Source organism: Notechis scutatus, chromosome 11 (assembly GCF_049901735.1).
Source record: "Notechis scutatus isolate UNSWTSFEM ecotype Mainland chromosome 11, rNotScu1.2, whole genome shotgun sequence".
NCBI classification, from domain to species: Eukaryota; Metazoa; Chordata; class Lepidosauria; order Squamata; family Elapidae; genus Notechis; species Notechis scutatus.
Window position 1 is genome coordinate 17,479,085 of NC_142019.1, and position 27,102 is coordinate 17,506,186.

Consider the following 27,102-nt stretch of genomic DNA (forward strand, 5'->3'; position numbering starts at 1 on the left):
TAAAACAAGAGTTGTTTGGACTAAGCGTGTGCTTAATTATGGTCTCAGGAAACCTTGGTCAGAATAACGGGGATGAAAAGAAACTTTATGAGCAATCCTTGCACTAACAACTTTTGCAGGTTTTGGAAGCTGAAATCACATCCGAAATACAGTCACAGTTTCATTTAAGCAACCGCTTCCCTGAACAATTAAGTTGCCTGTTCCAATTGTGGTCTCTAAATGAGGATGTATATTTAAAAAATTCAGAAATGTTTGTTCTTAGAGCTACTTTGGGAGGTTGATTAATCATAGGAACTGAAGTAAAAACCAAGAAGGGGGTCATAACTATGCCCCCGTCGCTTGCACATGTGTGTGACATTGATGGGCAAATCAGGCAGAGTTTCAATTGCATGGTGGCAATCACAATCCTGAACTCTCTTGGGGATGCTCCTGAACACAAGATAGACCAGGAAATGGAGAAGAAAAAGTGAAATAATCCTAACGCTGATAATAGGAATATCCAAAATTGTATTTAACATTGATAGAATACTGGGTTTTTTTCTTTCTTTCTCTGATTCAATACTGTATGGCACCTAAATAACAGAATATTATGAACCTTAGCAATACCTTACAAACATCATTGCACTGAAATAACGTTATATAAAAAGGATTGAGCCAGTTCTATTTTAACACCCTATATATTAATTATGGTCTCTTCAAATGTCACTTGTTTCATCACGATTCTGTATAATATTCGTGTCTGATTTATTAGCCCCGTTATATTTTTAGCGGTACTTCAGCACATACTTCTGGTTGTGATGTTTTAAGCAGCAGAGACACTCCTCAGGTTAAAATGGCAATTGCTGTCGCTAAGCAATGTGGTGCTAAAGCTCAAAGTTACATGACTGCAGCACTTATCCAAAACAATCCAGGCAGCTCTCGGTTGCCATTGTGGACTTCAGGACCACACAGGTAGTTAAATGGGGAGAGGTGCAATGGTAGGCTGCAAATTTTTTGAACAACTGGTTCTCTGGCTGGGTAGGCGTGGCTGGTTGGTCATGTGACTCGGTGGATGATGTCACTCATCACCCAGTCCCACCTCCCAGCCACTCGGCTCAAAGGCACAGGTAAAATTCAGCTGGTTGGGGCTAATCCCACCACTGGCTGTCCCCCCTACCCATTTTTCAGCCTGTTTTTGAGGCGTTTTTGGGGCGTTTTCAGGTCATTTTGGGGCCATTTTCATGCCATTTTCCAGACCATTTCCAGGCCATTTTTATCCCCAAAATGGCCCCAAAACAGCAGAAAAATGGGACCAAAACTGACCTGAAAACAGCCTGAAAAATGGCCAAAAAAAACAGGCCAAAAAAATGGGCAGGTGCCTTTGAGGCGAGTAGCTGGGAGGCAGGGCTGGGTGACGAGTGACATCACCCACCGAGTCACATGACCAACCTGCCGTTTTCAGGCCATTTTTGAAAATGGCCCCAAAATAGGCTGAAAAATGAGCGGGGGAGGGGCCAGCCAGTGGTGGGAATTGCTGGTTCACCGGACTGTGCAGAATCTTAACTACCGGTTCACCCAAACCGGTGCGAACCGGCAGCAGTCCACCTCTGAAGAGGTTGGAGATAAGGGGTGCCCAGGGTGGGGGGAGATGCTTTGGGACAGCCAGCCAATTGGAGAAGCCTAGAGGGCAATGGGACGACTCCCGTTGGCTCCACACCCAGTTGCCCGTGGCAACTGGTTCTGCATCCTCCTGGCCATGCCCCCTCTCTGCTCCCCCATCCATACCCATGTTTTGTGTCCACCTGGTCACACACCGCCCAGCCGCCCCAAGCTGACTGCACTTAATCCTCTGTGTCAACTTGGCCACACCCATCCAGCAATGCCCACCCAGTCATGCTCATCTGGCTGCAGTAAGTCATCATAGACCCAGCCTAGAGAGAGCTTGAGAGGGCCAATGCTGTCTGCATGTGAGGACAGTGTGGTGTGGAGTAAACTAGGCCTGAAAGACAGGACTACTTGACACAAAAGGAACTTACCAGCATAACTTAAGAGCTGCAATGGCACATTGGTTACAGTGCAGTACTGCAGGCTACTTCTGTCTGCTGACTGCTGACTGCCTGCAATTTGGCAGTCCAAATCTCACCAGGCTCAAGGTTGACTCAGCCTTTTGTCCTTCCCAGGTGGGTAAAATGAGGACCCAGATTGTTGGGGGATAATAGGCTGACTCTGCAAACTGCTTAGAGAGGGCTGTAAAAGCCCTGTAAAGCGGTATATAGGTCTAAGGGACTAATAAGTCTAAGTGCTATTGCTCTTCCCTTTCCCCTTCCTTCCTTCCTTCCTTCCTTCCTTCCTTCCTTCCTTCCTTCCTTCCTTCCTTCCTTCCTTCCTTCCTTCCCTCCCTCCCTCCCTCCCTCCCTCCCTTCCTTCATGGTGTGCAATGGTTAGAATGCAGTATCTCAGGCTTACTCTGCCCACAGTCTAGAGTTTAATCCTGATCAACTCAAGGTTGACTCAGCCTTCCACCCTTCCAAGGTGGGTCAAATGAGGAGCCAGATTGTTGAGGGCAACAGGCTGACTCTGTCAACCGCTTAGAGAGGGCTATAAAACACTGTAAAGTGGTATATAGGTCTAAGGGACTACCTGTAGTGCTACCTTAATTGACAAGATGGATTAGAATAGAATAGAATAGAATAGAATAGAATAGAATAGAATAGAATAGAATAGAATAGAATAGAATAGAATAGAATAGAATAGAATAGAATCAGAAATAAAAATAGAAATAGAAATAGAAAAGAACAGAATCAGAAATAAGAATAGAATAGAATCAGAAATAAGAATGGAATAGAACAGAATAGAATCAGAAATAAGAATAGAATAGAACAGAATAGAATCAAAAAAATAAAAATAGAATGGAATCAGAAAAAGAATGGAATAGAATAGTACAGAATCAGAAATAAAAATAGAATAGAATAGAATCAGAAATAAAAATAGAATAGGATCAGAAATAAGAACAGAACAGAATAAAAAACATAATAGAATAGAATGGAATGGAATAGACAAAACAGAACAGAACAGAGCAATTCGAGAGTATAGCAGAACGGAATAGAGTACAGAAAAGAGACGAGAAGAGAAGTCATCTTTAAATTGGAACCCCATTGCCTGGTCAAATTAAGCTCTACTTTCTTTCCACTCTCTCTGAGTTCCTGGAGTTCCATTCGAAACCCCGGGGACTTCACTGTGGCAAAAAATGCCCCCCCTCCAACGTCCCTGATCCTTTCTGGCTTGGTCTTGTTGCAGCATCCCAGAAATCCTGCCAGCCGCAGGAAGCCAAGGACCTGCGAGGTCATTAAGGGAGCTGGGGGCCCCCCTGAGGTCAAGGCAGTAGCAGTTTTAAATAGAAAAAGAAGAGCAGCCAATTATTTTGGAAGGGAGAGCAGCTGCCTCGTGGCAAGAGCAGCCCAACAACTAGAGTTATTTGTAACGATGAAGATCCTGGCGTGGGAAAGAGACCTCTGGGACACGATGATTAAACTCCGAGTAGGTCTCCCAGCCACTTTGGGCGATTTCCACATGTAGGGGAGGGTCTTTTATCAAATTATTCATAAGGAATAGAAGGTTCTTTTTGCAGATGTCTGCCTGCAGAAGGGGACTGGTGAGGAAATAGCGATTAAGCCAATTATTATTTTTTCTCTCTCCTTCTTTACAACTTACATGCTACTCCATTTCTGCAGACGCTGAAGCAGCTTACCTTATAAATATCAGAAGATGAGACATTAAGGTCAAGGATAGCTAGTCCTCAGCTTATGACCATTTCAAAGACCCTGTGGGTTAACTGATTTTGCTTTGGGGTTCTGGGCATGTGGGTCACCCTCCACTCTTCCTTTCCCCTCCGGGGCTGTCTTGGGCAACAAATAAGGACAACAAATAGCAATAGGAATAGCACTTAGACTTATATACCGCTTCACGATGTTTTACAGCCCTCTCTAAGCAGTTTACAGAGTCAGCCTTTTGCCCCCAACAATCTGGGTTCTCATTTTACCAACCTTGGAAGGATGGAAGGCTGAGTCAGCCTTGAGCCTGTCATGATCGAACTGCTGGCAGTTGGCAGAGTTAGTCTGCAATACTGCATTTTAACTAATGCACCACCATAGGAATAGAATAGAATAGCACCAGTATTTAGATTTATATACCGCTTCATTCAGTCCACTCTTAAGTGGTTTGCAGAGTCAGCCTCTTGACCCCAACAATCTGGGTCCTCATTTTATCAGCTTTGGAAGGACGGAAGGCTGAGTCAACCTAGAATAGTATAGAATGGAATGGAATAGAATAGAACAGAATAGCTCTTCGACTTATATCCCACTTTTTATTTATCCTCATTTTATTACTGACCTAAGAAGGATGGAAGGCTGAGTCAACCTTGAGTTGATCAGGATTAAACTCTAGACTGTGGGCAGAGTAAGCCTGCAATACTGCATTCTAACCATTGCACACCAGGAAGGAAGGAAGGAAGGAAGGAAGGAAGGAAGGAAGGAAGGAAGGAAGGAAGGAAGGAAGGAAGGAAGGAAGGAAGGAAGGAAAAGAGAGAAAAGGGCAATAGCACTTAGACTTATACACCCTTCACAGTGTTTTACAGCCCTCTCTAAGCAGTTTACAGAGTCAGCCTCTTGCCCCCAACAATCTGGGTCCTCATTTTACCAACCTTGGAAAGATGGAAGGCTGAGGCAACCTTGAGCTGATGAGAATCAAACTAAAGAATTGCAGAAGGGAAGGGTAATTTAACAGGGGACCAACCAGTTTTGGGCCTACAGCGAGGTTCTCCAAAATGGTTAGTAGTATCAACCCCCATTAGTTGATATCACTATCCATTATTTTTGTTGTTGTTATTACTTGCAGTGGTATTAGTACAGTAGTACAGATACTCCTTGGCTTTCAACAGTTCATTTAGTGACCATTCAAAGTTGCAACGCACTGAACAAAAAGTGACATGACCATTCATGATGATGATCATTATTCTCTAAAGCACCAGAAGGCAGGAAAAAAACAAAAAAACAATGGTTGGATCCTCATTTTACTGACTTCGGAAGGATGGAAGGCCAAGTCAACCTGGAGCCTGGTGGGATTTGAACTGCCAAATTGCAAGCAGATGGCAGTCAGCAGAAGTAGCCTGCAGTACTGCACTCTAACCGCTGCACCACCATGGCTCATAGGAGGGGAATTCCACATAGGAGTTAAAACCCACAAGTCTTAAAGTTGCTGAATTTGGATATCTCTGCTGTAGAGATGTCTAAATGGCCAAAACAGTGAAGATACCAGCGACTATGGTCACAATTAACACTCACAGGTTTTTGGACCCTATCTTACACATTGACTGTAAATTAACTGTATCTTACACATCGGCTGTAAATTAAAATACAATAAAAACCGCTGATATGCTTACTATCCACTTATGAACTGTCCTTTTCCTACCATCCAGAGGTGGTATTCAGCAGGTTCTGACCAATTCTGGAGAACAGGTAGTGGAAATTATGAGTCGTTTGGAGAACCGGCAAATCCCACCTCTGACTGGTTCCGCCAACCCCATCTCTTCTCTGCCTCCCATTGAGTCCCAGCTGATCGGCTGGATCTCCTTTGGTTGCCCTGCACAGGAGAAAGGAGCTGGAAACCAGGTTAGTGGGGTAGGGAGGGAATGGGATTTTGCAGAAACCTTTCCCTGGAGTGGAGTAGGAATGGAGATTTTACAGTATCCTTCCCCTGCCATGCCCACCAAGCCACACCCACAGAACCGGTAGTAAACAAATGTTTGAATCCCACCACTGCTACCGTCACATGCAAAAATTCAATTTGTCAGCAAGTTCGGGAGGGATTCAGGAATAGCAACCTGGATCAAAAGGAGGAACTGCCACATGGAATCTATAAGGCAAAGCATGAGGTTCTTACTTCTCTGGCACATGGGCCCTCGGTAGCCTGGGGCGCACTCACAGATTCCATCTTCTGGAGAACAGGAACCTCCATTTTCACAGTTACAGGCAATGGAGCAGTTGGGTCCCCAACGGCCAGGCGAGCACACACTGTCGCAATGGATGCCTGGCGGGAAAACAAAGATGTGGATGAGTTGTACAGAAAGGAGGAGTCACTCGTGTGTTGGTGGAGAGGAGGTTTGCACTCCCCTCGGGGCCCTCTTGGGTTTCAAATGCAGAGAGCCGTGTCTTCAGCATATAGGACGTGTCCCAGAAAGTCTGCTGGGTTTGAAGGAAAAGCCAAGCAAGTTCATTTGGGGATCTGATGTGACGTTAGTCTCTTCCTTAATCTTTAGCCTTCCTTTGTTTTTGTTTTTTAAAGAAATAAGCTATCAGCCTTTTGTTTTTGGTCATTGTTGATGTTTACTGCAGTATTCCTCAGTATTCCTTAAGGATGCATGGCCTTAAACTCCCAGAATTTCCCTGCTACAATGCTGACTGAGGAATTCTGGGAGTTGAAGTCCACAGATATTTGGGGGGTTGCCACAAAGATGACGGGGGGTCAACCTATTCTCCGAAGCACCTGAAGGCAGGTCAAGAAGCATCAAATGGAAACTAAGCAAGGAGAGAAGCAATCTAGAACAAAGGAGATATTTCCTAACAGAGGGAACAATTAATTAGTGGAACAGCTTGTCTTCAGAAGTTATGGATGCTCCACTGGAGGCCTTTAAGAAGAGATTGGACAACCATCTGTCTGAAATAGTATTAAGGAGCAGGTTGGGCTAGAATACCTTCACGGCCCTTTCCAACTCTGTTCTTCTATGTTCAAAGATGCTTGCTGGGGAATTCTGGGAGTTGAAGTCTAGACATTTGTGATGGAATGTAGTGAAGAGGTGAATCCCCAGATGGGAAGGAGGCACATTACACAGGAGTAAGAGGCAACTCAGTCCAGGATACCATGTATGAGAGAAAGAGGGTGAAGACAGCCCCTCCCTATTAGTACTCAGAGTGTATGATGGATGTGGATCATAGAGTCTTTAGTCTGGCAAGATTCTGTCTATAGATGTGGAACAATAAAGAACTCGGCTTGTAAGTTTCACCATGTGTCGTTCTTGGTTTTGCCAGACTAAAGCACTCTACTCTCTGCATCTACCATATACTCTGAGAACTATTAGGGAGGGCCTGTCTTCACCCGCTTTCTCTCACACATATCTGGGTAAAGTTGCCTCTTACTCTTCTGTAATATGCCCCCTCCCATCTGGGAATCCACCTCCTCACTGTGGTCCATCCCATCATGTTGGCTGGGGAATTCTGGAAATTGAAGACCACACATATTAAAGTTGCTGGCTGCGCAATTGATCCCCCCGGGCTTTTCTGGGTATCACATACACAACACATGTGAAAAAGAGAGAGGTTTAAATAAGATGTTCATAGCTACCATCTTCAAGGCTTTGACAATGCCAATACCCATGAAGGATAGCAGGTCTACACTATGATATCATGATCAATGGGTGGACAAGAAGAGAGAAGAAAAATCAATATTTACTTGAGGTCAATTATTTTGGGTAAGAAAACAAGAGAAGCCATTTTGTATTTCAAACTCCCAGGAAACCTAATATCCTATGACAATGTCAACCTGTACATGACCCACATTGCATTCTTCAGTCATTCCATGGTGAGGTCATGCTGTGTGTGTGATGCAATTTCCTCCTTCAGCCTGCAGATGCTCCTGAAACTCCACCGGTTGAATTCTACAAGAGTGAACTGAGGTGGGAGAAACTCGGTCTCTACTACATTATTAGATCGACAGTTTCAGATCTGGATAGGTCTCACCTGAGATTTAATCCCACCCACCACCTGTTTTTCTACAAATGTCACAGTTCCACTTGATCATGTCCTGAATTTTCCACCCAAATGTAATTTCGATTAGCAGTAAGGTGCTTGTCCATTATGGTTAAAGATGCAATTATATATTTATAGGTTTTTGTTTTTTAATATCTCACCACATGGGTTAGGGATGTACCAACCTCTTTGTAACCTTCATCTCATTCAGCCATTCCCAAACACTCAAGATTGCAAAGCTCTGAAGGCCAAATATAACGGCCGAGTCCTTTTACCGGAAGTTGGATGACCTGGATCTGAGAGGTCCTTGATGCTTCTTAGTAGTTGGCTGTTTCCTCGTGGACGTTTCATTACCCGTTTAGGCAACATCATCAGTGTTAGAAGGTTTGCACACTCCCTTCTAGTACTAATGAAGTTACCATGTTGGGTACTGAAACATCTGCAAGAAACCAAACAAGCTGAAAGCACCAGCACAGTTCAAGCCTGCAATATTCTCCTTTATTGGTATTTGACTTTGATCTCAGGAGCTTTCGATAAGGTCGCCGAAGTCTCAGCCTTTTCCCTTATTTCGCAGCTTATTCAAGTTTTTTTTGGTGTGTGGTAAATTCTAAGCTCCAGTGAGCTTGAAGTTCATCTTAGTCATCCTTACAGTCATTCCACATAACCTCTTCTGAACATGAGTGCACATATTTTGCCTGCCCTCAACTTCGCTTTTTATCTCCCTGGCTTGTTTTGGGATAAGCTGATCATGATCCAAATCTCTGACTTAAAGAACAGCGGCTGAGTTGACTCGTTTCCTTTCCAATCTTTTTTTTTTTCCCCCTGTTCTTCTGCTTCCTCTCTTCCAGACTGGAAGGACACAAGCAGAATCTGCCTTCTTAAAATATGTCCGTTGCGCTCTGCGCATCTTAATTGCGAAATAAAGAAAAACAAGCCAAAGACAACAAATTGTGGGAACCTTAGAAATGATATAGGGCAGTGATCCCCAACCTTTTCGATGCCGCGGCCCCGTTCCGGCATCAGCTGGGCGCCGCGGCCCGGTACTGGCGTCAACTGGGCGCCGCCATCTTTTTTGCGAAAAGATGGTGGCGCCAGCGCTCGGTGAGCTTTTTCGGGTAGAAATGGCTTTCTACCCGGAAAAGCTCACCGAAGCTGCGCCGCCATCTTTTTGATGAAAAAGTGCTTCCGGTGAGCTTTCTACCGGAAAAGCTCACCGGAAGCACTTTTACCAAAAAGATGGCGGCGCCCAGCAACCAGCGGCCCGGTAAGGCTTGTTCCGCGGCCCAGTACCGGTCCGTGGACCGGCGGTTGGGGACCCCTGATATAGGGTCTCCCATTTGAGCAGGGGGTTAGACTAAAAGACCTCCAAGGTCCTTTCCAACTTTAAAGGTAAGGTAAAGGTTCTCCTCGCACATACATGCTAGTTGTTTCCAGCTCTAGGGGGGCGGTGTGCTCATCTCCGTCACAAAGCCGAAGAGCCAGAGCTGTCCGGAGACGTCTCCGTGGTCATGTGGCCGGCATGACTAAATGCCGAAGGTGCACGGAGCACTGTTACCTTCCCAGCAAAGGGGTCCCTATTTGTCTACTTGCATTTTTACGTGCTTTCGAACTGCAGGTTGGCAGAAGCTGGGACAAGTAACGGGAGGTCACTCCATTACGCAGCACTAGGGATTCAAACTGCCGAACTGCCGACCTTTCTGATCGACAAGCTCAGCATCTTAGCCCCTGAGCCACTGCATCTCTGAACTTTCCAACTTTGCTATTCTGCAAATAGTGAAAACTGATAAACAATGGGAACTTCACATTTAATCACTGCCTGTGATACTCTATACTGAGTTTGGTTATTTTCTTACAGATTTTTCATTACCTAGTTTGGGTATACAATACAAGCAAACGGAGAGAAGAACCAAAGACTGCCCAGATCACGACAAGCTACAAATATTCTCCTTTATTGATACTCCACACTGGTGGCATCTCTACACCACCGAAACCCTCCGTATTTCACTTGAAACATCCCAACGTTCCTTCAAACATATGGAGGATCTTGGTTGCGGCACCTTGAATGTGGAATGCTGATAGCATTTTTGCTACAGAAAATATATTGCCTTTCAACATTGGTTGGAAGGAAGCTTTCAGTTTCGTCACAAATATTAAAGGTGTAGAACCTGGATTTACAAGCATACAAATCACTGGATGAGCCATTTTGAATTCACAACACTACTCCAATGACATCGTGATATGCATGACACATACACACATACACACACACGTACACACACACACACACACACACACACACACACAGGCCTTGTGGGTGCTCATGCACTAAACCATAAGATAGAGCTACTGGCTGAATTTACAAACGGTATGATATTTCTTGCCAAGCTTCCCATAGCTTGTTTTATTGACCAATTTTACAATTGCTACAAACCTGCCTTCCATCGAGGACCTGTATCCTGCACGAGTCAAAAAGAGGGCTGTGAAAATATCTACAGACCCCTCACATCCCGGAGATAAACTGTTTTCAACTCTTTCCCTCAAAACGACGCTATATAGAGCACTGCACACCAGAACAACTAGACACAAGGACAGTTTTTCTTCGAACACCATCACTCTGCTAAACAAATAATTCCCATAACACTGTCAAACTATTTAGTAAGACTGTATTGCTATTCTTCTCATCCTTCCTATTACCTATCTCTTCCCACTTATGACTATAACCATGTTGCTTGTATCTTTACAATTTATATTGTTTTATTTATTTCCTAGTATGGCTTGATTGCTTATTAGTAACCTATGACTATCACTAAGTGTTGTATCTTATGATTCTTGAGCAATGTATTTTATTTTTTTCTTTATGTACACTGAGAGCTTATGTACCCAAGACAAATTTCTTGTGTGTCCAAGCACACTTGGCCAATAAAGAATTCTATTCTATTCTATTCTATTCTATTCTATTCTATTCTATTCTATTCTATTCTATTCTATTCTATTCTATTCTATTCTATTCTATTCTTCATCCCAATATTCTATTCTATTCTATTCTATTCTATTCTATTCTATTCTATTCTATTCTATTCTATTCTATTCTATTCTATTCTATATTCTATTCTGTTCTGTTCCGTTCCATTCTATATTCTATTCTATTCTATTCTATTCTATTCTATTCTATTCTATTCTATTCTATTCTATTCTATTCATAAGTCCAATTTCACTGCTGAAATTTTAGCAATCTCTCCTGCCATTTTCCACGATGTTAATTCTTTGATTTTTAATTTTCTATCGTATTTATTTTGCAATGGTACTCCGAGACCTTCTTATGGGTGGGCAACTTACAAAGAGCTAAATAAATGTCCTTAGATAATTACATCAGACCTATTAAACACTTTACTTAACAGGAAATTCACCCCTCCTCAAGAAAATACCGTCTCTATGTTCAGAAATAGATAGACAGATAAATGGTAGACAGACAGATAGAAAGATATTCTGCAAACATGCAAATTCAGGTTGCAAAGGGCTACAATTTGGCATTTTCTAATGCCACTCAAATCTACGCAGATGCCCTATCAGCTGCTTTTTATTCAATTAGTGACATTTAAATAAAGTCCTCTGCCCTTTTTATCATCCACTTATGAATGGAAATGTTCTCGCAGGATCTCTGCAAATTCACCATCGGCTGAGAAGCAATTATTTGTGGGTGGAGGCTTATCAAGAAAACCCTTTGATTACATGACTTAAAACACGGGGGATTTCCACTGAGAACAATGCCAGCCTACCCAGTGTGAGGTGGGGCAGAGAAAGGGAGAAGGGAGAATTCTGGCTAGTGCAGCTTCAGCAGTGATCCTGGTGAGAAAATGCTTATTTATTTATGTGCACTGATTTAGAAAAACAAAAACAAAACCTCCCAACAAGAAGAAACAAAAAAACAAAAAACAAAAGCTCCCAAACAAGAAATCCAAGAAGAAACCAGCATGGCTGCACAAAGATCTCTCTGGCAAATGGAAAGAAAAAAAGGACAAGTACAAAAAATGGAAAGAAGGACATACAACTAAGGCAGAATATCAGCAGGTAGCCAGAATCTGCAAAGACGAAGTCAGGATAGCAAAGGCTCAGCACGAACAAAGACTTGCAACAAAAGTCAAAGATAATAAAAAAAAGTTTCTTCCAACATATAAATAAAAAGAAAAAAAATCAAGGAAACAATCGGTCCACTAAAGAGAGAAGATGGCAAGGAAGTAACAGGCAACAGAGAGAAAGCAGAACTGCTTAACTCATTCTTTGCATCTGTCTTCATGCAAAAAGAAACTATAGCTCAACCCACCAAAAACATAACTGTAAAAGACAGACCAGAAATAAAAGTTAAAATAAGCAAAAAAATAGTAAGAGAACACTTGTCTGATCTTGATGAAAACAAATCACTGGGGCCTGATGGATCACATCCCAGAGTTTTAAAGGAGCTGGCAGAGGTCATCTCAGAACCACTGCACCATATCTTTCAAAAATCCTGGAGCACCGGGGAAACTACCAGAGGACTGGAAAAGAGCTGATGTGGTTCCCATCTTCAAAAAAGGAAAAAAAAAAAAACAGATCCAGGAAACTATAGACCAATCAGCCTAACATCAATACCCGGGAAGACACTGGAAAAGATAATAAAAAAACAGATCTGCCAACATCTAGAAACAAGTAAAGTAATAACTAGCAGTCAGCACGGGTTTGTTAAAAACAGATCATGCCAAACCAATCTTATTTCATTCTTCAACACAGTGACTAAATTAGTAGACCCGCAAAATACTGTGGACATAATATATTTAGATTTCAGCAAGGCATTTGATAAAGTAGACCACAACCTACTTCTTAGTAAGCTAGAAAAAAGTGGAATAGATAGCACCACCACTATCCCTTTCTGTTGGCAACTCTAAAAAGACCAGAGAAATATTTTACGAGCTGACCTCATAAAAAGTAGTGAGAGGGATGGAGTACTAACAGGGGTGGGATTCTACCGGTTCGGACCAGTTCTATAGAACCGGTTGTTACGATTCTGCACAGTTCGGAGAACCGGCAAATCGCACCAGTGGCCTGAGAGCAGAGTTGAACCTTCTTTAGGACCGAAGCTTCTATTTTTCAGTGGAGACTCAGGCAGCAGATTGCAGAAAGGTAGATCTGCGAGTGACTCTGTGATTCTGCAAGCAACTCAATCTGCCTGCCTTGCTTTGCCTCATTTGGGGTAAAAGTTGCTCTTTCTTTAAATAAAAAATTCAATATTTACATAAATATTTACAATATTTACATACAAGCCATGCCCACCCAGTCACATGACCACCAAGCCATGCCCAGACAGCAAGCCATGCCCACCCAGTCACATGACCACCAAGCCACACCCACAAATTAAGGCACACCCACAGAACCGGTTGTTAAGAAATTTGAATCCCACCCCTGGGTAACTAACCAGGCGGTCACAGTGTCCCAAGGTCATGTGATTTCCTTTTACGACCTTCTGACAAGCAAAGTCAATGGAGAAGCCATACTTGCTTAACAACCGTGTTACTAACTGAAACAGCTGCAGTGATTCACTTAACAATAGTGGCCAGAAAGGTCATAAAATGGGACAAAACTCACTTAACAAATGTCTCATTTAGCCACAGAAATTTTGGGCTCCATTGTGGTCATAAGTCGAGGACTACCTGTGTTCCAGACAGCAGGGACCACAATAGAGAAGTCACATGACCAACACCATCATAGAGAAGTCTGCTCCATTTTAGTGGCCAATTTGAAACAGATGGACCCTCAGATAACTCTATGTCATGAAGGGCTTTGACAGGCAGTCCTCGACTTACAACACTTCATTGAGTGACCATTTTGAAAGTTACAACGGCACTGAAAAAAGACACTTATGACCATTTTTCATACTTACGACCGTTGCAGTATTCCCCCATGGTCATGTGATCAAAATTGAAGTGCTTGGCATCTGACTCATACTGATTATTTTATTGAGTTGTTTATGATTTTATTAATGCTCAAAAAGCACAGAGAGTTGTGTAGCATACAATTCAAAATATGATTATTCTATTAAGAGATAGGAAAATTATATACTGTACAAGGAAGTTTGTGCTTGGAAATTTGGCATGAATCACAAGGTGGCCTTTGGAAAAATCAATAAATAATTGATGATTTCCTCCCCCGATTCAAAATAAATAATAGAAAATTATATAAAAGGGACCTTGCCATCCAATACATGGTTTAATGAAACAAAACGAGATTCTGAATTAATTCTCATCTTCCTATTTACAAATACAATTCACTCCCTGTACAGTCAATGATTTGGAACCTTGTCTGAATCAGCATGAAGGAAATGAAAGTTTGAATGCAAATGGGTTTAAGTGGCATAAAAAGTACCCCAGTGTGGTTTTAATGACTGCACAGAGTCACATAAGGACCGGCGGAGGAATATCTGTCCCTAGTTCCCTTTTTAGAATTATTTGGTTTGAAAGAAAGTAAATTCATCTTAAATTTCCACATTAGATTAACTTTGCCTACAACAAGGCTGAGAAAGAAAAAAATGCTATCAGGACAAAGAAATAAAAAAAAACCTGTTTCAAACAGACTTGGCACCTGTTCCATATTTAGAATTAAAATCTAGCAATTTTTTTCAAGCGTTATTCTTCCTTTTTGATCATTTGAGGTCTTCTACAACTGCAAAAAAGCAACCTGCATTTGTCCAGCCAACAGTCAACGCTGCTTGAAATGTTACTGTAATGCAACACTATTATTTCCTTTTAATGTTTTATTTCAGAACTGCTATTGTTAAAAGCTCTTCCTTGCTAAAGTTCCTCACAAGATGTAATGTTTGAGACAATTGGTTTTAATGAGTAAGATGAATTCCCAACCATTTCGAAAGGAATTTGGTCTAAACATTTCCTGTGAATTCTAGAAACAATCTATTTAGGAAGACAAGTGAATCAATATGGCAATTGCAGTTCTGTACAGTAAATTCTAATCCAATATTGCTCATGTTTGGATGCATCCAATTTTTGATTTTCCTGACATATTCTTCACTTTTGAGCTTTTCAAATAGTGCATCCTTTCCCCCATACATTTTTGGATCTTTTCATTGACTGCAGCACCACTTGGCAGAATGCCATTCATGAGCCACCTGCCCAGAAGTTGGCAATCCTCCAATTTGATTTTTGTCCTTGAACCCAAAAACAAGAAGAACTGTCAAAGATTGTGCCAACTTTGGCAACTTCCAGATGTGTGCAACTAGAAGCACACATTATTGCAGCTAGCAATTCTTATACCTTCCTGTTATTGTTTATTTTCCAGATACATGTTGCATTGGGATCAAGAACATATAGTGATCAATGAAAGGTTAAGTGAATTAGATATGCCTAGCCCAGGGATCCCCAAACTTGGCAACTTTAAGACTTGTGGACTTCAACTCCCAGAATTCTCCAGCCAGTTTCCCTCCCTCCCTTCCTCTCCTTCCTTCCTTCCTTCCTTCCTTCCTTCCTTCCTTCCTTCCTTCCTTTCTTTCTTCCCTCCCACCCTCCCTCCCTCTCTTTTCCTTCCTTCTTCCCTCCTTCCCTTCCTCTCCTCCCTTCCTCCCTTCTACCCTTCTTCTCTCCCTCTTCTTTTTCCCTCCCTCCCTCTCTCCTTCTCTTTCTTTCCCCCCTTCCTCCCCTCTCTCCCTCTCCTTTCCTTCCTTCCTTCGTCCCTCCCTTCTTCCTTCTTCCCTTCTTCCCTCCCTCCCACCCTTCCTCTCTTTCTTTTTTCCTCCCTCCCTCCTTCTGCTTCCCCTCCTTAGTTTCTCCTTAGTTCTAGGCTGGATCTCTCTTTAATGACCTTCCAGCTATTAGTTTTGGTCCTGCCCCTAGGTGCTTTGGAAAGTAAGACAATCCTTCGTGACAGCACCTCCGATATTAGATGACTGATATTATGTCCCCCATCTTTCTCTTATTAGATCATTCTTATTCTCATTAGATTAAACACAGCTGGTTCCCTCAATTGCTCATTATATGACTATCTTCCAGTTGATATTAAAACAGAAAAGGCTGTAATCAAAGGAAACAGGAATAACCTTCCTGGACAAAAATGAACTCCCTACTTATTAATTACTCAAGAGTTGTTGAGAAACAAGAAATTTAGGCCCAAGTCAGGACCCCGGAGAGCTCTCTAAACTCTAAAACAGGGGTCCCCAACCACCGGTCCGTGGACGTGTACCGTCCGCGGAACAGGTCCTACTGGGCGCTGGCTTGCTGGCGCCGCCATCTTTTTGATGAAAAAGTGCTTCCAGTGAGCTTTTCCGGGTAGAAAGCTCACCGGAAGCACGTTTTCATCAAAAAGATGGCGGCTAGCCTCGTGAGCTTTTCCGGTAGAAAGCCATTTCTACCCGGAAAAGCTCACGAGCTGCGCCGCCATCTTTTTGATGAAAAAGTGCTTCCGGTGAGGTCACCGGAAGCACTTTTTCATCAAAAAAAGATGGCGGCGCCCAGCTGATGCCGGTACCGGGCCACGGCGCCCAGCTGATGCCGGTACCGGGCCGCGGCATAAAAAAGGTTGGGGATCACTGCTCTAAAAGGTAAAGGTTCCCCTCGCACATATGTGCTAGTCGTTTCCCGCTCTAGGGGGCGGTGCTCATCTCTGTTTCAAAGCTGAAGAGCCAGCGCTGTCTAAAGACATCTCTGTGATCATGTGGCCTGCATGATGAAAACGCAGTTACCTTCCCACCAAAGTGGTCCCTATTTTTCTACTTGCATTTTTTACATGCTTTCGAACTGCTAGGTTGGCAGAAGCTGGGACAAGTCACGGGAGCTCGCTCCATTATGCGGTGCAAAGGATTCGAACCGCCGAACCACCAACCTTTCTTATCGACAAGCTCAGCATCTCAGCCACTGAGCCACCGGTCTCTACAGCCAACCAAGTAGCTGACTTAACTCTCACTAAGACAACTGTTGGTCTAGTATTTATCCCAGCTCAAGTGAGATCTTAAAGACATGGCAAGGGCAGGTAATCTCCTAAATCTATCTCTGTTACTGTTGACATTACATTTATAGATGTTTTGACTTAGAGCCTTCCATTAGGGCATAAATATGTAGTCAAAAGGTGGCAGAGATTATAGGACAACTACAGGAGGTCTGATAAAAGAGGCCAATCTGAAACGAAAGTGACTGGGGGAGGTTGATGGCTCTCTTTGAATGTAGCTGATCGCTTGTTCTTGCAGAATAGAGAATAACAGATTTGCAAGGGACCTTAGAGGTCTTCTAGTCCAACCCTCTGCTCAAGCAGGAGGCCATATACCATTATGGACAAATAGTATTCCAGGTGTGGTCTCACAGTATAGGCAGTAATACTGTAAGGCAGTATATAGTGGTATTAATACTTGATTTTGATACTATTCTGTTGAAGCAGCCTAGGATTGCATTGCCATTTTTGGCAGCTGCACCACATGGCTGGCTCATACGTAGGGGGTTGTCCACTAAAACTCCTAGATCCCTCTCACAGTTATTGCTATTACACAGGTACCACCTATTCTATACCTGTGCATTTGATCTTTATTGCCTAAGTGTAAAACCTTATTTTTCTTACCACTGAATTGCATTTTGTTGGATAGGGTCCAGTGTTCAAGTCTGTCATGACCCTTCTGGAATCTGGAATCTATCCTCTAAGGTGTTGGCTATTTTCCCTAGTTTTGTGTCATTTGCAAATTTGATAAGTTCTCCTTCTGCAAATTTGACAAGTTCAATCACTGATTGGCCTAAGACAGAACCTTGTGGTACTCCAATGCATTCTTCCCTCCACGTAGATGTAGGTTCCATTGAGGACTGCACATTGAGTGTGGTTTGTCAGGCAGTTATGAATACAACTGGTGCTGATACTGTCCACCCCACATTTTTCTATCTTACCAAGAAGTAAGTTGTGGTCTATCTTGTCAAATGCCTTACTGTATGTAGCCCAAGTATAATATATCCACAGCATTTTACTGATCCACTAATTTAGTCACTTTGTCAAAAATGCAATCAGATTTGTTTGGCATGACCTGTTTTTGAAGTTTTGATAAACTCCATACTCTTTAGAACCTTGACAAATTCCTAACCCTGGAAATATGATATTGCCAAAGCTAGCATTATTATGACCAAGCTAGCATTATTTCAATCAAGATTCTCTTGGGATGCTTGCAAACAGATAGTGCCATTCATAGTAATAATCTTTTCTTACAGATGGATATGAGAACAAATTCCCAAGATTGGTATCTCCTACAATGGATCCCCTGTAAAGACTACTTAGAGGTCTCTTACTTCTGAATAGCTCTACTTTTCCCCCATTCCCCACTAACATTAACTGAGGACAGTTTCTTTTTCTTCCCATTAAGGGTATTAGTACCCTTAGATTAGTTTTCCACTGAGACCATCAAGCATACAGTATATATTTATAATGTAGAGGGGACTCCACTAGGACGCCAAGGGACCAAGTTAAAATCCACCCTCAGTTATGGAGGATGACTTTGAAGTAGACAATCTCTCTCAGTTCAAGCAATCTCACAAGGTTGTTATTGTGGAGAGGAAAAAAATAATAAAAGAAAGGAATGCTGTGTTCTAAGCCTGAGCAATTGGAGGAAAGGCAGAATATTAATTAATCAATCAAATTGGTCCTGAAAATGAGTTTAGGGTGGGTTATAGGAACATTGTCTGCATGACATGTTCTCTGGTAGAATGGTCTTGAGGTGCAAAGGATCAAGGCCATATTTTAAATAGCAGTTCAAAGATTTAATATACACAAGAATCTGGTCAACTAAAGTTCAATACTAAATGGGCGTCAGATAAGGGTCAATGGAATTCAAGATCCAGATGGATCTTGACACACTGGAACCCTGGGCCCTATCTAACAAAATGAAATTCAATGTGGAGAAAAGTAAAGTCCTACACTTAGGCAAGAAAAACCAAAAGTACACATATAGACTGGGTGAAACTAGGCTTAATAGCAGTAACTGTGAGAGGGATCTTGGAATCTTAGTGGACAATCAGCTAAATATGAGCCAGCAGTGTGCAGCGGCACTCAAAAAAGCCAATGCAATCCTAAGTTACATTAACAGAGGGATACAATCAAGATCAAGGGAGGTACTAATACCACTCTATAAAGCCTTGGTAAGACCACACTTAGAATACTGCATCCAGTTTTGGTCACCACACTATAAAAAAGAGGTTGAGACTCTAGAAAGAATGCAGAGAAGAGCAACCAGGATGATGAGGAGACTGGAGGCTAAAATATATGAAGAACGGTTGCAGGAACTGGGCATGGCTAGTCTAGTGAAGAGAAGGACCAGGGGAGACAGGATAGCATCTTCCAATATTTGAGGGGCTGCTCCAAAGAGGAGGAAGGGGTCAAGCTATTTTCCAACATACCCAGAGACCAAAGGAAGAATGGATGAAAACTGAACAAGGAGAGACTCAACCTGGAAATGAGGAGAAAATTTCTCACAGTGTGAACAATCAACCAATGGAACAGCTTGCCCTTGGAAGTTGTGGGAGCGCCATCACTTGAGACTTTCAAGAAGAGACTGACCATTTGTCAGAAATGGTGTAGAGTCTCCTGCTCGGGTGCGAGGTTGGACTAGATGACCTACAAGGTCCTTTCCAACTCTGATTATCTGTTTTCTGTTATTAAGAGGGGCAAGACTTGGACCATTTGTGGCACATAACAATGCTAAGCTGATAATTCACTTAACTTCACCCCCAGCTCCGCTGGCTCCTTTCCTGCAGATGGAAGGTTGCTGAAAGTAATTGCATTAACCTGCCCACAAGCTGTTTGTGTCTTTGAGTTGTTTAATCCTGTGATGGATTATCCCCCATCATCTTCAAGACAGGAGAGCCGGCTTCTGCAATTAAGCCCAAACAGAGTTTAAAAGAATGGCTGTCATGTTTCCTCCCCAGTTTTAACAGCAATATTTGGAGGAGAATTCTTTTATTGTGAGAGAGGTTATTTATACACGGAGACAATTATGGAACATTATTCCTTATGTTAGTTTTGAAGAAAGTGACAGTGATCCCTTTTTTCTCTTTCTTTCTTTCTTTCTTTTTCAAAAAGAGAGATGCTTTAAAATGCATTCTATTCTTCCCAACAAAAAAGTCACCTCCAGCAGAAGACTAATGAGCACAATCTTCTCAGGACTAAATAAAGACAAAATGATTTCTAATGAGGATATTGTTCTAATGCAAACAGCGAGAGAGAAAGAAATGATGGCAGGAAGTCCTTAATTGCACCTAAACAGACAAGAGCGAAATCACACCTTTTAACTGTGTTGATATTCAGAAGCGCAGAGATGCTACAAATATCTTAAATGGCCCTTTTTAGAAGTTTTTCAAATACCTGATGCCCTTGTTGAGATTTAGTGAGTTAAAAGCTTCATTTGACTGCATCTGATTCATAGGATGTGTGTGTGTGTGTGTGTGTGTGTGTGTGTGTGTGTATGTATCTGTATATGTATATGTATATGTATATCTATATGTATATGTATATGTATATCTATATGTATATCTATATGTATATCTATATGTATATGTATATGCAGGTCTTGGCGTGTTCGGGTCTTTTCCCGTGTAAGATTGAGAGCATCTTGGCGATGTTTCAACAAGGTCCCACTCGCCATCTTCAGGCTGGTGCTTTCGGCTTCGTGCTTGTGCGAGCAAAGCGTGATCGGAGCTGCAATACCTCAGCCACACATGTTCTTACAAAAAAGCCAGCCAATCTGCAAACATCAGCTCCATCAACCAATCAAGAACTGACAACACAGCCAACCTCCCCACCAGTTTATATAGGGACATGGCAGCTCCGATCACGCTTTGCTTGCACTGGCACGAAGCCGAAAGCACCAGCCTGAAGATGGCGAGTGGGACCTCGTCGAAACGATGCCAAGATACCAGTATCCATTTTGTGGCATCCAGATCCCACTAGAATGGGTGAAGACAAAATATTTGGGCTGTAGATATTTTGGAAGAAGGGGAATGTGTGGGGATGAGTGGGAAAGTGTAGCTATCTGTTTAACATTTTTAAAGTGAAGAGCAGTGTTTCTCAATTTTAAGAAGTCCGGAATGCTGTCTGGGTAATTTTGGGAGTTGAAGTCCACATAATCTTAAAATTGCTGGTGTGGATTTGGACTCTCTGAATTCCCCACACATACCTTACAAAACGCTTTTGGAGAAAACATATATTTTGCCAAACATATATTTTTGTTTGATCATGATCAACTGAATCATGATGACTTTATTGGAGTCTAGTCATGCATTTATACACATTTTTAGTAATCCTCCAACATTGGTTAATTTTGGTGAGTTGATAGTGTAATAGTAAATAAAATAAAAAATAAATAAATAAATAATAAATAAACAAATAAATAAATAAATAAAAAACAAAACCCTAACCGGTCCTTGAAAAAGTGTTTCTGCGTGAAACTGGTCCCTGGTACAAAAAAGGTTGGGGACCACTGGCCTAAGTGACCACCTGCAAAGAAACCAGCCATCTTAGATACGCCTGCCTGGGACTCATCAGCAAATATTTCTGTTGATGCACGGAGATATCTTTCAGTAAATCAAGAGAAAATGGCCCTAGCATCACACACACAAGCCATCTTAAAAAGGTTGCTAGGGCACTTGACTCAGGACTGGGTCATCCCAGAGCCCTGGTGGTTCTGGGTGAGAATGCAGCATTGTAGGCAAACTCTGCCCACAGTCAGCAGTTCGATCCTGATCGACTCCAGGTTGACTCAGCTTTCCATCCTTCCGAGGTCGATAAAATGAGGACCCAGATTGTTGGGGGCAAGAGGCTGACTCTGTCAACCACTTAGAAAGGTCTGTAAAGTACTGTGAAGCAGTATATAAGTCTAAGTGCTACTGCTATCCCAGAAGCTGGAAGGACCCTGGATCATTTGCGATTCAGGGGAGAAATTTTCAGGGATAGATGAGGTGAATTGTGGTGGTATAAAAAGCAAAATGGCAGCCACAACCTGCAAAGCTTTGGCCTTTGCCAGCTCAACTACTTTTGACACTCCTGCAACGCTTTAATATCAACACTTCTTCATATTTTTATTGTTTAAACCAGTATTTAATGACACCAAACTTCCTGCATAAATTATATTGGATTATTATTCTAGGTATTTAAAAAAACAAGTCTCATGTGACAATCCAAAATGGAAGACCAAATAGCCATAGGAAGAACAGATTTTAAAAAAAGTATATAAACTAACTCTGCGATGCTGTTTTATTTAAGTGCAATTGAATGAATATTTCAATTTTTAAAAATGCGCCCCATGCAATTTCAGTACCAAGTAAAAGATTGAAAAGTTCTCCTTCAATTGATTGCGAGAGACTTTGCTTCTGACTTTTGTTTTCCAAAGGAAAAGAGAATTTCAGAAAATTCTCCTGAGTATTCCCGGAGTTCTTTAACTAATAATAAGTTGGCCATGGCATCTCTCTGTGTGTATGTGCGTTGGTATGTATGAATGGCCTTTCTTTCATGCCACAGACCTCTCTGTGGCTTCCTTGAACTTTTATTAATCCCAAGGGCCATCATAAGAATTTCAGAAAGATGGAAAGCTGCAGCACATAAAAAAATATTTCCTGCAGAAACTTTCTCTGCTTTAGCAAACTAAGTTGGGTCAAAAAATATCACCCAGAGAAATCAGAAATTCCTCAGCACCTGCAAATAAGGCAAAAAAATTGGAAATCTCTTTTTGCAAAGGGAAGATTTTTGAGAAATTGAAATTAAGGTTTTGGCACCAAGTTAAAACAGATAAAAGATTTGGGTGATATAAATATCTGGAGACACACATAAAAGATGGAATTCTGCATTAGCAAGAGAACAGTAAAATTATCTCAACTCTCAAAAGTATTTCTTATGGGAAATTCTAAGTCTCGAAAGAATTAAAGCATCTTTTTCTAATAGTCCACCTTCTACAGTAGGTGGATGAAAGATGGCTGGGATCCTCAACAGGGATTAACTGCTAAATTTCAGTGCCATTGTAGCTTCAAATGGTCACTAAACGGTTATATGTTGAGGACTACCTAAAATAACTTCTTCTCCGTTGCTGTTGCAAACTTCCTTCGATGAACTCTGGTTCCACCTCTTAATGTGCCTGGTTGCACAAGCCCCTAAGACAATTCCGACAGGTTCCTCCAAGCCAGGAGAAGAGAGGAGGTGGCCAGAATAAATGAGTGCCAGAGGCTTCAAGGCATTTCATTATTTCCATCTTCTTGACTGCACCAGGGTCTCGGCAAGGGAGAGTTTCTGCTACCGAAACTAAATCTAATTATTTCTTAGGAATGTAGGACCTAGAGAAATTACAGTCCCTTCCTCTGGTGCACTCGCGAGAAGAACTCTATGGGGAGGATGACAGATCAATGTGAGGTGGAAATTATTTCCTCTCTATCTGTCTCTTTACTTCCTCTCCCCTTTTCAAATCACTCATTACTACCTTGGTGAAATCAATTCTGGCAAGACATGCTACTTCTGTCCCTAAATGTCCGGCTTCTCTGCTGCCTTCTCAGCAGGATGTGGACTTTTAACAGCTGCTTGCTAAGACGCTGAGCTTGTCGATCAGAAAGGTCGGCAGTTTGGTGGTTTGAATCCCTAGCGCCACCTAACGGAGTGAGCTCCTGTTACTTGTCCCAGGTTCTGCCAACCTAGCAGTTCGAAAGCATGTAAAAAGGCAGGTAGAAAAATAGGGACCTCTTCGGTGGGAAGCTAACAGTGTTCCATGTGCCTTTGGCATTTAGTCATGCCGGCCACGTAACCATGGAGATGTGTGTTAACCAGGGGGCATGGCACAATGGCAACACAGTCAGATAATCAGTAGGAGTCCCTTTATTTGCTCCAACTTTCCCCCCAATGCCCTGGTTACCTTCTGGGCTGGAGAAAAACTCTCCCAGGAACAGCCTTGGGCTGCAGAGAATCAAGTCCGAAACATGGTCAACAAAAACTGTAACTATAAGTCCAATCAAGGAAAAATGAGGTAATTAGTCCGACAGTGCAGGAGCAAGAATTCCAGACATGAAGGAAGGGCCAAAATTCAACACAGTTGGGAGGATGCCAGGAACACAGATAACCAAAGTCAACATTAGATAAACTCATGTTTGTTCCCAGAAGATGCCACACTCAGCATGCATTTCTTTTAAACTGTCTTCCCAGGTGTGGCTAATGAAGGGAATCAGGGCCCTTTCCTCCCCCATAAGCCATGCAACCCACATTGCTCTCTTCTCCATTCCTCCCTGTGTGCCCTAGGATGAAGAGGGGGTGGGCCTGGGTTTTCCTCTGAATTCCCTCTCCCTTATTCTACCTCTCCCCTGCTCTGTCCAGCCGGACATTGCCCTTCCCCAGTTTTCTCCACAGCCAATGGAGCCACACTCCCACTCCCTGTCAGCTGTCTGTCTTCCTCCTCGGAGTCAGACTCTGACAGGGGCATGACAAGACCTCTTCGAACAGTGCTGGCTTTTCGCTTTGTAATGGAGACTAGCACCGCCCCCCTAGAGCCGGAAATGACTAGCACGTATGTGCAACCTTTACCTTTAACTCCTCAGCAGCTGAAGAACAGTGGAGAGAGCTCATGCTGGAAAGGCAAAGAAGTGTGGCCTAGTTTTGCAGGCCATGAAAATTGGTCTAAGCCACAGAACCTGCACTGAAAATCCATCAGAGAATCAATGGAAGTAAAGAGTTTTGCAGGGTCCACGCGGAAGCCTCTTCCCAAATCAATGAACCATTTGCAAGGCACTGGAGGAATAATCTACTTTACTGCCCCCATCCTGGATCTGGTTGGATCTTCTGGAAAAAAAGGCTGCCTGAATACAGCTTAAGGAGCCCATTTTCTGTGGCTCTACCAATTTCTACAAAAGTCCTTGGTTCCATTCAGAAACAATGTTGACTTTCAAGTCTATGAACATTTGGATGGATTCATTTATAACATAGAATAATAGGGTCAGAAGGGATCTTGGAGGTTATCTAGTTCAACCCCTGCTCAAGCAGGAGACCTTATACCATTCTGGACAAATGGCTGTCCAGTCTTTTCTTGAAAACCTCCAGTGATGGAACCCCCACAACCAAAGGTGGGAAGCTGTTCCACTGATTGATGGTTCTCACTGTCAGGGAATTTCTCCTTAGTTCTAGGCTGGATCCCTCTTGAATGATCTTCCATCTATTACTTCTTGTCTTGCCTTCAGGTGCTTTGAAGAATAGGTTGACACCCCCCCCCCCTTTCTCTGTGACAGCACCCCAAGTACTGGAAAATTGTCATCATCCCTTGAAGGAAACAATTCCATTTTTAATATTGATCCTGGTCTTGTCCACATTGGGAAAAGCAACAGGGAGGTTAATCTGAGACCAAGTGAGGCTTCCAGGCTGAAAAAGGCCACGCAACCTTGTTATCTATGAGCCATGGTGGCACAGTGGTTGGAGTGCAGTATTGCAAGCTACTTCTGCTGACTGCCGGATGCCTGCAATTTGGCAGTTCGAATCTCACCAGGCTCAAGGTTGACCCACCCTTCTGAGGTGGGTCAAATGAGGACCCAGATTGTTGGGGGCAAAGAGGCTGACTCTGTAAACTGCTTAGAGAGGGCTGTAAAGCACTGTAAAGCGGTATATAAGGGCTATTGCTATTGCTTTTGCTATCTAGAGTCAGTCCATTTAGTCTCTCTGACTCTGAATTGCCATTTCTGACTTCCCTCAACCTCACCACCACCCCGCCAACCTGTTGGCAACTTCCTTGCCTGTCTAGTCATTCTGGAGTTGTAGTCTCCACCTATTCAACGAAAATCAAATGATCTACTCCAGCTTCTCAGCCTTTGAGGCAAAAAAGGTTTCTGGATTTGGAGATTAGCCTTTGCCAGGAATGCAATCTGCAATTTATCTCTCTCTTCGCATCCGATTCAAGATGGGTGAGAGATCTAATCACTATAGAGCTAACTATAACAGGTTTGAACCTGCGGCTAGTAGATTTCAAGATTAAAGAAATATTAACTTTTGAGAGTTTGAGAGGATTCTGACGGGGCAAACCTTGCCGGAAGGTCAGGGCTGAAATTATTTTATAATAACTTCTGCTGGAGCTTTGGGGGAGAGGAAAGATTGCATTTTTTAAAAAGTGAGCTTATTTTTTTAATTTTTTTTAAAAAAACCAATAAGCTATGTGCCCTTCAAAGACGATCTATAGAACACTTGTGACTATCAAACTTCGATTCAGTGGTAGCCAGGTTGGTTGCTGAAAGTAATTGGGTTATGCCTCAACTAAAGTTCTAGTGGGGATGAGCAGGGGATGGATTAGATGTCCTCTTGGAGCCACCCAACTCTGTGATTCTATGAACATTGACCCAATAATAGTCAAGACCCTTTTCCCCTTCCCGCTGAGATGCCTACACAATAATCCAGAAACACCAATTCCTTCTAATTAGGACTACTTACAACATCTTTCCCAGTGAATGTCTAGTTTTGTTTCTTGCGTGTTACACTCCTGCCTTGGTGCAAAATAGCTTATATCCACCGTAAATCTGCTCTTAAATGATTGCAGAAACTTGTGGGGCGAGGTGCACACCGAGGATGCTGTTTCCATCTATCGCGTGATGGAGAAATGAAATTCAATACGACCATCGAGAGTCCTGGAAGCATTTGGATAACTGGGGCGCAGAGGAGAGGACGGTAATTCTGGTGCACTGGAGCATGCGAGGGCGGCATGAGAAGGTAATTAAAGGTCCAGAAAGCCCATACATCCCACTCACCAATGGGGCCCGCTGAGGGTATCTCTGAGTGATTTACTTTTCCAGCCAAAGTTCCCTAACCAGCTTTGCATTGGGAAGGTGACATTGATTTGGTTGGGCTTTTGAACTGGGCGCAGATGCCTGGGAAAGTGGAAATGCAACAGAATCCATGCGCTTCGGGGGACTTTCTTTCACAGTTGTCAGCCCAACAAGGGTAGACAAGATTAATAAATGAATGTCAGATAGAAATGCAGAATAAAAGAGTTGCCCCAAAAGAGGACCTGACCTGGGATGCTCACATTGCAGCCCTGGTCAAAAGGGCCCAGCAGAGATTAGACTACCCGAGACTTCTCAGAAAACAACAACTGAATGAAAAACTGCTGGTGACCTTCTACCGCTGCACCAGAGAGAGTATCTTAACTTAGTGCACCTGTGTATCAGAGGTGGTATTCAGCAGATTCTGACCGGTTCTGGAGAACCGGTAGTGGAAATTTTGAGTAGTTCGGAGAACCAGCAAATACCACCTCTGATTGGCCCCACCTCCATCTATTCCCTGCCTCCCAAGTCCCAGCTGATTGGCTGGGTCTTCTTTGGTTGCC

At 42.7% G+C, this 27,102-nt stretch overlaps 1 protein-coding gene across 2 annotated transcripts in view; it reads right to left on the reverse strand.

Annotated features, from left to right (window-relative positions):
* The window catches only part of MEGF11 (multiple EGF like domains 11), a 530,131-nt gene that overhangs the window by 56,956 nt on the left and 446,073 nt on the right, over positions 1-27,102 (reverse strand). For both annotated transcript variants that reach the window (XM_087972942.1, XM_087972943.1), the window contains exon 15: positions 5,917-6,063. In XM_087972942.1, coding sequence (XP_087829068.1) covers positions 5,917-6,063 — 147 coding nt within the window. The remainder of the gene's footprint in view (positions 1-5,916; positions 6,064-27,102) is intronic.